The sequence below is a fragment of the Schistocerca piceifrons genome, chromosome 11, assembly GCF_021461385.2.
Source record: "Schistocerca piceifrons isolate TAMUIC-IGC-003096 chromosome 11, iqSchPice1.1, whole genome shotgun sequence".
NCBI classification, from domain to species: Eukaryota; Metazoa; Arthropoda; class Insecta; order Orthoptera; family Acrididae; genus Schistocerca; species Schistocerca piceifrons.
Window position 1 is genome coordinate 158,865,915 of NC_060148.1, and position 15,191 is coordinate 158,881,105.

General features: G+C 42.7%; 2 protein-coding genes across 2 annotated transcripts in view; both read left to right on the plus strand.

Annotated features, from left to right (window-relative positions):
* Positions 1–15,191, plus strand: part of LOC124719889 (zinc finger protein 726-like) — a 609,944-nt gene that overhangs the window by 373,793 nt on the left and 220,960 nt on the right. The window lies entirely within an intron of this gene.
* The window catches only part of LOC124719851 (ankyrin repeat domain-containing protein 65-like), a 39,271-nt gene that overhangs the window by 12,312 nt on the left and 11,768 nt on the right, over positions 1–15,191 (plus strand). The window contains exon 2 of the mRNA XM_047245036.1: positions 12,065–12,641. Coding sequence (XP_047100992.1) covers positions 12,076–12,641 — 566 coding nt within the window. The 5' untranslated portion in view covers positions 12,065–12,075. The remainder of the gene's footprint in view (positions 1–12,064; positions 12,642–15,191) is intronic.

A 15,191-nucleotide genomic window follows, 5' to 3' on the forward strand; every position in this document is an offset into this window, starting at 1 on the left:
TTGCAATAATCGGGATAATTATGGATCGGAGGAATTAGTAAATTCTTTAAATTGAAATGAATGGTTGTTAAAAGTTACTTTTTCTGAGGAAGATTATTATTACGAGAGTTTTAAAAACATTTACATGCGACTTGAGATAACATTACTACATATGGGCGAGGCTGCTTTTTACCTTACACAATAATACTCAGTCTGCGACATCGCTGCACCGCGACCAGGCCAGCCAACACGATACACCATACCAGATCAGAGCAGACTCCAGACTAGACTTGGCCACTGTTTCTATGTTTCGATACAGTGTATCGATACGTGGAACTGTTTCAGTGTTTCGGAACGGCTGTGGTTTACTGTTTCGAAACAGTGGTGTTTCATTCCGCCCCTGTCTCGGATATCCGCACCAGATTCGATCTCGAGCCAGACATAGAAACTGTATCGTTGTTTCAAAATAAGGCTGTTTCAGTCCACATGTGCTTGGAACGGACTGATTGTATCGAAACAGTGATGTTTCATTCAGCTCTGTGTCGGACGAGATTCGGGCTCGGCACAGGTACTGAAACACAACATATCACTTCGTGAAACACTTTCAAGAGTGTCGAAATCGTTTTGACAAGCAATAGCATGAAGCTTAAGACATCCGAAAATAAAGCTCCCTTTCTAGATGACAGTCCTATTCCGAAATGGTGTAACATTTGCTTTATAAACATTAACCAAACAATAAAACAACGCATACTATTCACATTCAAAATAATAAATATGTGAAAATCATTCAGTTAAATTACACTTTTTTTATAACATACGTTTCTCTGTTCAAGTACAGTAATCATGTTAAGAAACGCAAGTAAACCTGTACAGTAGACATTCAAGATGATAAAATGTCTAGGTTTATTAGATTACAAAACACAAACTGTTTCACTGTTTCGAAACAGCGTATCGAAACATGACATTGTACTGTTTCATTTGTTTCGAAACAGTTACGTGTTTCAGTTTGCCCATCTCTACTCCAGACTAGCAACAACTTACTGCTACAGCTAAACAGTTCCTACTGCAGTCAACACTGCTCTCTGGTCAGAGATTTTCTTAAACCTTGCATATCACATGCAGCGCATGAGTAATACACCTCCTACAAGTTCTAGGGGACTGATGACCTCAGAAGTTAAGTCCTATAGTGCTCAGAGCCATTTTTTTATTCGTGGGAAGCTCGTAATGTTTAATGCAGCGAAGAATCAGTAATTTTACCGGATCGGACTTCCTTCACTCTTGTGCAATAAGGTGTGCAGTATATGGTACGCCTGTTTTCAATAAGCTAGCACAAGAATTAAAAAATCTTAGCAGTAATGCATGCGCTTTTAAATCGAAATTGATGAGATTCCTCATGGCTCAGTCTTCCGGCTCTGTCGAGGAGTTCCTTGAAATATTAAACTGGTTCCTCTGTTGTGTTATTGACTGTGTTTACATAAATTTATGGCTTGTCTTTTTTGCGTTCATAAACATTTTATTTCACTCTTATTACTTCTGTGTTGTACTTTTATGTACAGACACCTTGCATGACGTTGGAGATTAGCTTCTCAGTTTGGTCCTGCAGAACTAGACGTGTAAACACTGTTGACGTAATTTGGAAATGTGAGTAGAGTTTGCACTGCACACAAAAACATATCATTGTGTGGTAATATTTTGTGAAGAGGCATTTAATTTATACTTTTAAACTTTGTCATTACTCTTTAACTAGTTGCTTTGAAAAGCAACAAAGTTCACTGCAGTTAAATGGCGGTTTTGAATAGCAGTCTGTTTTCTAAATTGCACGTGTTTATCTTGGTTACCGAAATTAAATAAGGAATCACTTTCAATATTTTAGTATAGTTTCACTGGTGTTGTTCTCGGGGTCAGTAATGGTGAATGGATAGGACTGTTAGGTAAATGATTGAGGTAAAGTTAATTAGTCTATAACAGTTGCTGCACTGAACCTTCTTCATTCAGTTAAGAAAAACTCCTATGCTGGCCACCCTCGTACAGCCTAAAGATGAAACTGGTCGGATCTTACTTCTGTGAGTTGCTGCTGGTGGGACGTAAAGCCGACGGGACACGGACCGTGCTGTCGAACGTGAAAGTTGATCGTGCCAAGTTCAACGTGCTGCTGAACGCTCAGGAAGGAAGCGACTTGTGCACACGGTACGTGGGCCCCAACGTGGTATACGCGATAGCAACGCACTCCAGCGGCAGTTTCAGGGATGTTTCTACTTCGTAAATCACACTGTTTACTCAACGGGCGCGCGTAAAATTCGCACGTTAGCTCTATTAAAACACACATTTCCTCCATCGTCCACGAAAAGGAAAGTACCATGTCCAACCAATAAGGACACAGGCTTATGAAAGTTTCATTACAAACAGTGCGGTACAAATTTGGAATACTTCTCCGCGTAAGATAAACATTATTTCATCATTCCCTCATTTTAGTAAAACCCCAAGGCCAGTCTTACTTGATCACTGTTCTTACCCAGTAGCAGGATCTTTGCAACATGTGAATTACGAAGCGTAAAAGAAAAAGGAGCAAAATATCTTCTTACAAGTAGCGCAAGCTGTCCTGTAATTAAGCCAATCGAACAAAGTTGCCCCTCAAAAAAAGGTGAACTTATATTTACCTAACATCAAATATTATAGCATATACTTATATTACACTAATAATAAAGTATCAGAACTAAATAAAAACGCGAATGTTAGGAAAAAATTTTTTTGGGAGTGTTATAGTCTGTCTGTAAACTGAAGAGCGAGCAGCGCCTTTGGTGGGGGAAGTGGCCTTTCCCGGAAGAACGCTGCCACTGGCCTACAGGGCCACCCAAAATCAGTTGCCCTGTTACCCGTCTAGCGGTGTAGTTCAGCGTGCAGTGATATACTGATATACGTCGTTTCTGTTTGTGGAATCTTTGTTGCCAGCGTCAGTCAGTTGACTTTGTGTACTCACTGATATACTTCAGTATCCCGAAGTGATGGATAATCGCCCTGCATTGCAAGAAAATGTGCGGAATACGAAGAAGAGGAGGTATTTGCGGAGTAACGAGCGTTCGATCGTCTCTAACGTTATTACAGCGTGTGTTAAGGAGGCAACACAAAAAGAACTGTTGGTTAACATTAACAGCCCCAATCAAAGGGCTGCAGTTTATGCAAACGTCAGCCTCGCCACTACAGGACGCATAAGGAAGGAACGTGAAAACAAGCCGCATGGTGTACTGGAATCGCCGCGAAGGAAAACTGATAATTTAGGGAGGAAACCCATCGTCATAGACAGTTTCACAAAATCAGTCATTCGACAAACGATGGAGGACTTTTACATAAACCAAAAAATAGTGCCGACATTACGGAAATTGCTTAATGCCGTGAAACAAAAAATACATTTTCCTTGGCAGAAAGATGTTTTACACAAGACATTGCGTGAAATGGGATTTACCTGGAAAAGATCTGTAAGTAAACGAAAGATTCTCGTAGAAAGAACGGATATAATTGACTGGCGATGTAAGTATCTGATCCAAGTGAGGAAATTAAGGGAGCTAGGCAGAAAATTCTTTTATATTGATGAAACTTGGGTGGACAATAACATTACTTACAGAAAATGTTGGCAGGGCCCTGGCGTTGAGGGCATTATGGACAATGTTAGCGGAAGCAATAGGATTATAGTGGTGAATATTGGATCAAAAGATGGGTTCTTACCCAACGCACAGTTGGTTTATAAAGCGGGTTGTGCAACAGGAGACTACCATGGGCAAATGAACTACGAAAATTTTTCTAATTGGATATCGAATAAAGTGATTCCGAATCTGCCACCGAACTGTGTTATTGTTATGGACAACGCTTCATATCACAACAAGGAACACAACAAAGCTCCAACTAGGTCCTCGAATAAAAGCGAAATGATTGAATGGTTATTAAAAAATAAGGTGGAAGCTGAGTTGACAATGAGAAAAACAAAATTATTTGATTTAATTAAACAACATAAGCCGGAAGACAAAGTATTTGAAATTAATAAAATACTTGAAGCCCATGGACACACTGTGCTGCGACTTCCACCATACAACTGTGACTTAAATCCAATTGAAATGGCGTGGGCAAAGCTCAAGAATTTCGTCAGAGGAAGAAATATTCTTGGAGATATTTGCATGACGAAGTTGCTGCAGTTGGTGAAAGAAGGTATGTAGACATTTTCTGAGCTTCCATGTTTTATTCCGAACTAAATTTTGCCGTAACCGAAAGAGAGCGTATACAAAAACTTGTCCCAATTGTTACAGGTTTTGAAACGATAAGTCAAGATGACTGGAGTGCATACTGCCTCCATGTGGAGAAACTTGAAAGAGAATATTGGGTTAAGGATGGGGTTATGGAAGACATAATAGACGCTATAGTTATTAATTTAGAAAGTGATGACGACGAGGACGACGACGACGACGACAGTAATGATAGTGACAATGTTGATGATGACCTCTAAAATACGATGTATGTAAACAGGCAATGAATATTTTTTTGAAAAATATGTTGTGTGTTCTTTCAAGCCTGACTCTGCTCATACACTATGAAATTTCTTTTGGTAGAAATGTAGTACATGGTAGTAAAAGATTTTCCAAGATAAATACAGTCAAATGTTGTCCAAAGCAATAAATACCATTATCACTTGTTGTACAAAACCAGGAATAACTTGAGAGGTTCATGGTAAAATCAATTAACGTTTCGCTAGCAGAACGTGATTCAATCACGTAATACATTTAATGCCTAGAGAACAGCAGCATTTGAATATACTCTGTCACTAAAACTCTATCTCGGTTACTATTCACATGATTCTAAGGAATATTGCTTAAAACATGTGTGCAATAGCTAATCTAAACACTACTGAAATTTCTTTCGAGACACGTATACCGATTCTGGACTTCTATGTAAAAAGCTTGACATACAAGGTGCGTTCACATATTAATTTTTATTTTTTGGTAAGAACTTTACTTGTTAATCTACAACAATGTTATCCTATTCAAAATATTCCCCAGTACATGCTATACACTTATGCCAGTGCTTTTTCCAATTCCCAAAACACTTTAGGAATTATTTCCTCGGGATAGTTCATAGGCCTTTTGACTGCATTTTTAATCTCACCCATTCTTGTAAAACTGCTGTCCTTTAAGGCCTGCTTTGAAATGTTTATACCACTTGTGTGTTCTGGGTTTACTCATAAAAGACTCACCAAAAGCAATATTTAACATTCCTAAAAATTTGATACACTTTATTCCATTCTTATAACAAAATTTAGTACAGATTCTCTAATCTATTTTTATACAAAACAAATAATAGTTGATGCTACCAAAACACATATAACTTTTTTGACAACTGAGAGCCGGCCGCGGTGGTCTAGCGGTTCTGGCGCTGCAGTTCGGAACCGCGGGACTGCTACGGTCGCAGGTTCGAATCCTGCCTCGGGCATGGGTGTGTGTGATGTCCTTAGGTTAGTTAGGTTTAAGTGATTCTAAGTTCTAGGGGACTTATGACCTAAGATGTTGAGTCCCATAGTGCTCAGAGCCATTTGAACCATTTGACAACTGAGAACTGGGTAAATACCCAATATGCAAAACATTGCACAGATACTTTTCAGACATGTTTACGAAGAGAGTGGCAAAAAAAGCAGTGCAAACCGAACTAATACAAAACACGGAATTATAAATTTCTGCTTACTTTTTAAACACTCTTCGTGTTGCAAGAATTGTTAAGTTCCAATGCAGACCCTTTAAAGAAAACTTCTACATTTTAGTAAGAACAAGCCTTAAATTCTACAGGTTGATTGCACTATATCTGGTTCGTCTTACGAATAGAGGAACATACATTCACATGAAGAGGCATTCGGTTCTATGTTTGTAGTAGAATACTGACTTCCGTTCTTATGTTAATATTATTTACTCTATAATGTTTTGTTTCGAAGAAGCTATCGTCTTTTGTTTTCCTTATACTCTTAATGCATTTGTCTAAAAATAAACACAGCCGGGACGTATCTGTACGCGGCGTCGCCACAGATATGAAGCGCGCACCGCCGCAGGGCCGGTACTACGTTGTGAAACAGCCTGTAGAAGCGCCCTGTGACGTAGCAGGGTAGGCAGAGTGGGGACTCGCTTGCTCGCTCTTCAGTTTACAGACAGACTTTTATAAGACGCGAACCATCGCCCCAAACAAAGCCTCATTACTGGACAGTGACGCTACTCATTACGCAGAACCAAAAACCGCTTCCTCTTCTTAAAAAATATTGTGTTACGCCTTGCTAAAAACGTTAATCGTATATAATTGTTATTAATTGAAATTTAATTATAACAAATTGTACAAAGAACAATGCGTTTTGGGTGGATCTTCAGTGTGTCGCTGCCTTCAAATAGCCTACTCTCATAAGACGCTCGTTACAATAATTCTGTTGCCATGAATACGATGTTTGTCATTATTTTATTGGAACGAATCACACAACTAACAGCGGGTTTTCCAGTGATTCTCAATTTGATGGTGCTCAGAAACCGCATTTATACATATAGGCTTGAAATGAATGCCAATATGGCGCCTCACATCTCTGTACTGAAGGGAGACGACGTGCGTGTGACGTAAGTGGCGTTGTGCCATCTCATTGGTCAACGCTCAGACGCACGCTCAGAATATCTGACGTGCCAGATATTGGTCTGCACGTTCGGAAAGACTCCCGAACGTGCTATTCCACGCTATGACGTCAGAAACTGGGTACGCTCAACGTTCCGATGCACGGTCCCTGTGCCGACGGCTTAAAGGCATTGCTCGTAGGCAGCCTGTGGCAGCTGGCTGTTCCTAAAGTCGCTCCACATAACAAGTTTGGGCCCACAGGACTGTCGTGGGATATCCGTATTCGCCAGACGTCAGCGCACTGTCGCCACTCACGACCACACAGTACTGCCCTGGCCGTGTTCCGCAGACCTCGCCGCGCACCGCGCCTTCCCCCCACCACCTGTCGGCCGCCGGCAGCTCTCCCCTCCCCTCCCCTCCCCCTACTTCTGCCCCCTCCTACGCGCCCACCGACAACACTTCTTACTAGTGGTGGGCCAAACGGTTATTCTGGAGTAACCGTTATCACGGTTCCAGTTATTCTTTGATAACCATTATTTTTAGCGGTTATCAATAACTGTCAAGTTATTTTTCACTACCAAATACTGCGACAGGGTTAAGTTAAATAACGACATGGTTGGAATCCATCATTTTAGTTATCACTATAACTGCTAGTAGTGCGAAATGGCAGCAATGTCGTATGAATCGTGTCATAACCTTAGCAAATGAACTCTGGGTAGATTTCAGTTGATTTTAGAAGGATTATTAGTGTTTCATATAATATGTGTGTAGCTTATCTGTCGCTATTGGAAATATTATCCTCGCAGCTGCAACAGAAAGTAGGCGGAACTTCGCCACAGCACTCTTTAAAAATGGTTCAAATGGCTCTGACCACTATGGGACTTAACATCTGAGGTCATCAGTCCCCTAGAACTTAGAAATACTTAGACATAACCAACCTAAGGACATCACACACATCTGCGCCGAGGCAGGATTCGAACCCGCGACCGTAGCGGGCGTGCGGTTCCAGACTGAAGAGCCTAGAACCGCTCGGCCACAACGGCCGGCCTGCACTGTTGAAGTAAAATGTTAACAACGTGCGTTTTTAAGTACGAAGTAACATGTAAACTGAATTCTGTAGGTTAAATTCGAAGCTTAAGTTCTTGTGCTGCTCACTTAATAGAATAAGTGTAAAGCCTTGTAATAGAACAAAAAACATATACGTAATGTGACAGATTCGTTTACTCCTGTCTTGTACAAGATAGGTGTATTGGGGAAAGTGTGAGTACGCTAATCCAAGGTTAATGTGAGATTTGGAAAACTGCTCGATTTCGATTAGGAAGGGCATACCACAGAATTGATGAAGCGCCCAAAGAAGTCGGTCTTTGCAGTGAGAATGATGTCGGATGTAGGAGACATTACCGAATTCATACTTAATGTCACTTTCAGGATCTACATTACCTCCACTAGTTACATTAACTGATATAGTTAAAGTAGATTCTACTCCACTGTCCGTAAATAACAAACATCATCAAAAACCTTCTCTTGTACTTTAGTTATCATTATAACTGCTAGTAGAGCGAAATGGCAGCAATGTCGTATGAATCGTGTCATAACCTTACCAAATTAACTCTGGGTAGATTTCAGTTGATTTTAGAAGGATTATTATTAGTGTTTCATATAACATGTGTGTAGCTTATCGGTCGCTATTGTCTGTTCAAGCTTGCTAGTCTGCGAAGCACTTACACTGAATGAAAGTCCTTCCTCTTTTTTCGTATTTACAAAACCTTTCACTTTCCATGTTATTCAGTCTCTCAATACGCGCGCGCGCGCACACACACACACACACACACACACACACACACACACACACACACAACAAATGTAACAAACTTACCTTACGTTGAATTCTGCAGCCTCGGCGTGCTAAAACTGAGAGTCCGACCTCCTCTGTCTGCCGCACCAGTTTCAGGGTCCCCGCTCGTCGTGTAAGTTGGCATCGCGGCCCTGCCGTACCGCTGGTCGTTGATACCGCTGTGACGCCGTCTGCTGCTTCGATGTGCCCTCGTTGTTATTGTGACTGTTCAACATCTCTCTTCTAAGTATGTCTGGCAACTTGAAACGGTTTCCATTCAAACTTCTGCATGTACCAATTTACTAAATTTTTCATTATCACTCACTATCAGGTCTCTCACAAAGTTTCTCTCAACCACGGGTTCAATGTACTACGGCTTTTTAACTGTTTTCCCGGCCTATGCACCATGTGGGGCAGCACGGTTCCTTCTGTCCTGCACCTGCCTGTGAACTCGTTGCAGCAGATCGCCGGTAGGAAAGCCGAGCAGAAACCTACCGTACTGCGACCCGCCCTAGGCTGCTGCACACAACGTAACTATTCTAAGAATTCGGAAAAGGTCTTAATTTTGAGTGAAAGGTAGAAGTACTCATAAAACTTCGGTATAATCTGAAGTTAGAATTACAAGTTCGCTGCGAAGCCCGTGCTAATCCTAACACAGCCATGCACTAACCCTTTCATTCACGTTAGCAAGTCTATGGCAACGTATGTCCCGAAATCTGAACAGCTATTAAGTAAGAATTGCTCTTATACGATAATGCTCGCCACACTATTAAGTTCATCGGTATCTAATACAATCAAGGTTTCGGTCACCGATCTGCTCAATATGCCAAGCGGAATTTGTCTTTTCTCATGCACAAAGTTACTTACAAAATCCGTACTTTCTAAAAAAAAAGAGAACAGAATAAATTTGCCATCACTGTAAAGCACTTTTGAGTCGTGTACCACAGCTAAAACTGGCAAATTATAACTTCCTTTGGAGCTCATACTACACACAACCGTACCATTGAAAGGCTGGACTCCGACTCCTCTAGACTGGCGTAAGCATTCTGTACCCAAGACAAAAGACGCACGAAGAATACTCCTTTCTGATTGATCAGTTTTCTTTAAGGCCAATAGAAATACATTATCCTCCCTCGTTAGCCCGGACTTTTCATGACTGACCAATCGCCAAATTACACACTTTCGAATTGTAGTTTTTTCGGAAATAAATATTTAACTTTATGATATTTCATTTATACTTTACGTGATTAACTGTTTTGATTTGCACTCGAATTAACTTCCCTTTTAGCATAAACTTACTTAACATTATTTGATACTGTAAGGTGGCATCGGTCCTGCACCTTACAGGAGTCCATTTAACGTGACTATAATCACTTTGCGAACACTTGACGTCAATAAAAACGACTGAGAGCGGCGCTGTCGCTTTGGAGATGAGTAGTTGGTAAATAATCTAAAATACGGTGTAGGAAATGTATGTGGAAACACATCGGCACGCAGGCTAAGTAATACAGTGAGAATTACGCGTTTTTCTAATCGTAAAACTTTGCAGAAATGCAGTATGCGAGACAGAGCTCGGCTACCTCCCCGCCTAGCCGCAGAAGGCCGCAGCCTGACGGCAGAAATGGTCAACTGGGGAAGTTCTGTAATCAGTTTAGAGAGGCCACAGCTGCCGCCAGCCTCTGAGGCTGCAGATGCTCAGGTGTTTACCAAAACAGAGCAGCGGGTAGCTGGACAGGCTTTCCTGCGCGTGCCCTCGCCTATGTCCCACTAATTTTACGCCTCCGAGTAACTCAAATGGTGCAGGCCAGGAGTTCCGAATAACAACTTTCAATACAGGAGTCTGCGTTCGGAACGACGGGGAATTTTGCCGGGAAAATCTCGAGTGGTCTCTTAGGAGAAAAATTCCAGTAAAACTATTCTTGCCTGCACGTGTGGCTCTAGCTTTGGAAAAAACTTTAGATTCCCAGGCCATACATTGGGCGGCACATGCAAAATGGGTATTTTGAGCCTGTCTCGCGGTGTGTTTGGCTCGGTAAAAGTTGAGGTGGGACAACAGAGGTGAAGAGCGATATTGCTCGACTCTCTGTCGAGGTCCTCCGTTCCGGGCTTTCGTACTGAGAGGACGTTAGCCAAGTCGTCTCCCGTCTTGGTCTCTCGTTCTGAGACGACGTTAGCCGCGCCAGCTCTTTGGTACGGGGAAGACTGTCGTAATTAGAGAAGTTTACGGACAGCGGTCTGTTGTCCGAGTATTGTAGGAGTGTACTTTCCGAGACGCCACACGCCGATCGGACGGCCGCGCCGTCGGCGTCGGAGACCGCCGCTGCAACAGGAATATTACGGTGAGATCGCTCCCGCTTCGGCCTGTGTTAGGAGTAACGTTAAATAGTTGGATCACGTGCAACTGCTGTTTCCACAGAGGCTTCACGGTACTTTGGGGTGTAGAGGTTCTTCGTATTTTGCGTTTTGTGTCGATGTCAGTCGGTGAGCCAAGTTATGAGAGATCGCATTTGGACCGATTAACACAGTTCACTGCCAATGCTAGTGAGGAGGGTAATTTGTAAATTGTTCTTTGTGTTTTATTCAGCATTGATCTGAAGGTTAGAATAAAATTATTGTGATTCAGTAGAGCCTTTACTTTCAGTAGTTGATCCTGAATTCACTCTTTCGCTTTATTTTATTTTTGTGTATGTGTCTGGTGTCATTGAACACCCTAAGTGTCTGTGATCATATTTGGAAGTAAAAATAGGTGTGATTTGTCGCCAATACTACCACCGCAGATTAATTAGGGGTGACAGGGCCACATTTCAATCTAGCTTTATCCATTTTTGCGTACAGTTCCACGCCCAATTTCTCTGTAAGTTGTTTGTCAGGGTCGAACACACATGCAAAATCCTGCCAGCAACGGGTGGGGTGTTACAATAGAAAATTTTCCGTCGTCTCCATTCACAGTGTCTTAAAAATTTGTCACGTTAGTTCGTATGGCGTTTGTCAGTATAACAGTGATCTATATGAGATCTCGTGGAAATCGGGTTTTCTGCCGGATATCAGCGTCTTGCAAACGCGATATTTCGACGTCATCACTTGACGTCTTCATCAGGTGTTCCCTGAGACTGGCTGCTTGCTGGACCGGGTCGCACATTTATGTCTGCCCGGTGCCTGGTGTTCTGTTTGCCGTTCCCTAGTCGGTCCGCGCCCGCGAGTCGCGCTATCCTGCCGCTCTAGGTGTTCCCTATTCCGTCCGCGCCCACTCCGGCCGCCTCCAACTGCGGTCGTGCCCTCCTGGTGTTGCCTTCTCGGTCCGCGCCCGTGAGTGGCGCTCCCCTGCCACTCTGGACGTTCCCTATTCCGTCCGCGCCCGCTCTGGCCGCCTCGAACTGCGGTGGTGACCTCCTGGTGTTCCCTTCTCGGTCCGCGCCCGCGAGTGGCGCTCCCCTGCCGCTTATGGAGCTTGTTCTCCTAATAAAATGAGCTGAAAAAAACTCTTGAAAACGGTATTATTAAAGAATTGCAGTTATTCACCAATGGCATCAGTATGACAGAAAGTGTCGCTGGAGACAGGTGTGTCTGTTTCCGGTAGAAGTATCGACAGTCACCTGTAAGCTGAAAGGACTGCTTGATGATGTCGTGTTTCAGAATCGTCAGCAATGGAAGCAGATAAGGACGTCACGGAGACGGTGGCCGTGGACCTGGGTGCCCTCCTAGACGCCGGGGACGACGCCATGGTGACGCTCGTGGCAGGCGAGACGCGGCTGGTGGCGCACAGGGCCGTCCTGGTGGACAGGAGCCCCGTGTTCGCCGCCATGTTCGCCCACGACACCCTCGAGGCGAGCACTGGCGTGGTGAGCATCGCCGACGTGGGGGGCCCCGTGCTGAGGCAGCTGGTCTCCTACCTGTACACCCTGCGGGCCCCCCAGCTGCCCGCGATGGCCGCCCAGCTGCTGGCCGCAGCGGACAGGTACGGCGTGTCGGGGCTGAAGGCGGAGTGTGAGCGGCAGGTGGCCGCTCAGCTGACCGTGGAGACCGCGGCGGCTGCAGCCGCCCTCGCAGTCCGCCACTCCTGCAGAGACCTCAGGCGGGCCGCCGTCGAATTTATGAAGACACGAACCCGTGAGGTGATGGCCACTCAGGGGTGGGCGGATGCCATGTGGAAGCAGCCGCAAGACTTGATCGAAGTGAGCCCGCTGCTGTACGATCCACCACCAAAAATCAGGTTAGTGTGAGACAGCCCACTCACTTGTGTCTCTCAGTTCTGGATGTGTGTGTGCGTATTTCCAACTCTATAATTTTTGCCACTGAGTTTCTTTAGATGTGTCTATGCCATAAAATACGCCATCGTAGACAGTCGTTTCATGATAGCTTACAAAAAGGGCTTGTTCAGGTTTTGGCATCAACTGCCAGTAGAAATGGTACACTCACTGTGCGAATAGAGCATGGCCCATTCTGCTGTGGGCACATAGCTGTATTGCCCAGCAAGGGCTCAGACACTGTGATGTGTGTAGTTTGCAGCCGGCAGCCTGTACAGGTTGCTGTAAGCCTGTTCACATAAAGTAGCGTTTAAACATCTTCAGTGCCTCTGTGGCAGATGACAATGAGACACATTTGAATAGTGCCACACTGCATAAAGATGAGACCGAGTAAGTCACTTACAACCAACACCTAGAGCAAGGTAGTGTACTGCAGAATGATTATAGAAAGGCGGCAACATATTTATAATTTTAGATTGCTGGTGTTGACCTGTGGAATTTTCTTCATGTAGTAAAGCAGACTATCAGAGTAATCACTATTCACACCTCAGTACTACAGCTTTGTCTGTTGCATAGTTGTCTGTCACTTTTTTCTATGTTCAAGCCATATATCAGTAACCAACCCAACATAATTCTTCGTTCTCTCCTAATCCAAACTCTGCATGGAAGATTCTAATTGATCTAAAGGCACGTTACATAAAAATAATAATGGTCTGCTGTCAGAGCTTGTATGGAAGATGTTCAGAAGACCAGGTGAAGTAAGCATCGGTGCTCCAGTGTATGGCTGCTCACACCTCTTGCAGCGTGAGGTCACCTCATGAGACTAAAGCCAATCCTCATGGCGGTTCTGGCTGGTCTCATAAAATTGAGTCTTCCCATCTCATTTTGTTCTCCTCTCTATTCAGTCCTTACATAAAGTTCACGTGGTACTAGGATACATTCCCTTCTGTGACACACAGAATACCATGTTTTACTGTGTCTTCCATGAACAAGTATCCCTCCCCTGTCTGCCTGTTGATTGCTCTATGGCTTTACTATAGCCACCCAGTGAACACTACAGACTTTCATTCTACTGTGACATTCACTATGACATTATATACATATATCCCATCTATTGTTGTTGCTTTCCACCTCTGATAGTTGGTGAGCATTAATGAGGCTCTGCAACCAGTTTCCTTTCTTTTTGCACTATCTTACAATAACATATGTCCATACAAGTCTAATAGCTATTAACACTGATAAATTATCATTTATTTTTCAGCTAGGTTTTAATACTTATGTAGTATTTTATGTGCAATTTGCGTATTGGAAATCTTGTGTTTGACATGACACTACGTGCATTCCGTGAACCAGTTTTAATGAACTTGTAGCCAGTATTGTAAATAATTCAGTGTGTTTCTTTTATTCAATAAAGACTAACATGAAAATTCATGTTTGAAATAATGAACATATTAGAATTGTTATTTATGTTCTTGAAAAAACTTAAAACATCACTCCAAACTCGTTCTGCACCCTGTGGGAAATGACACAGGCTCTTAAGTTTGAGAAAGTTTTTATAAACGGTAATATTTTTACTAACAGTAATTTTTATTTATTTATTTATTTATTTACATGTCAAGTTCCGTAGGACCAAATTGAGGAGCAAATCTCCAAGGTCATGGAACGTGTCAGTACATGAACATACAACATAAAAGTAATAATGGATAAAAATAAATGTTCATGAACCTGAAAGCAAATCAGTCCATAAGTTTAAGCAAACGCTATCAGCAATACAATGAGAATCATAATTTTTCAAGGAACTCCACGACAGAATAGGAGTGACCCATGAGGAAACTCTTCAGTTTATATTTGAAAGCGCGTGGATTACTGCTAAGATTTTTGAATTCGAGTGGCAGCTTATTGAAAATGGATGCAGCAGTATACTGTACACCTTTTTGCACAAGAGTTAAGGAAGTCCGATCCAAATGGAGGTTTGATTTCTGCCGAGTATCAACCGAGTGAAAGCTGCTTATTGTTGGAAATAAACTAATATTGGGTAACAAGACACGACAATAAGATATATACATATTGAGAGGCCAGTGTCAAAATACCCAGACTCGTGAACAGAGGTCGACAACAGGTTCGTGAAATCACACCACATATTGCCCGAACCGCCCGTTTCTGAGCCAAAAATATCCATCTAGAATGGGAAGAGTTACCCCAAAACATGATACCATACAACATAAGTGAATGAAAATAAGCAAAGTAGACTAATTTACGTGTCGAAGTATCACTCACTTTCGATACCGTTCGAATAGTGAAAATAGCAGTATTAAGTCTTTGAACGAGAACCTGAACGTGGGCTTTCCACGACAGCTTACTATCTATCTGAACACCTAGGAATTTGAACTGTTCAGTTTCACTAATCATATGCCCGTTCTGTGAGATTAAAACGTCAGATTTTGTTGAATTGTGTGTTAGAAACTGTAAAAACTGAGTCTTACTGTGATTCAACGTTAGTTTATTTTCTACGAGCC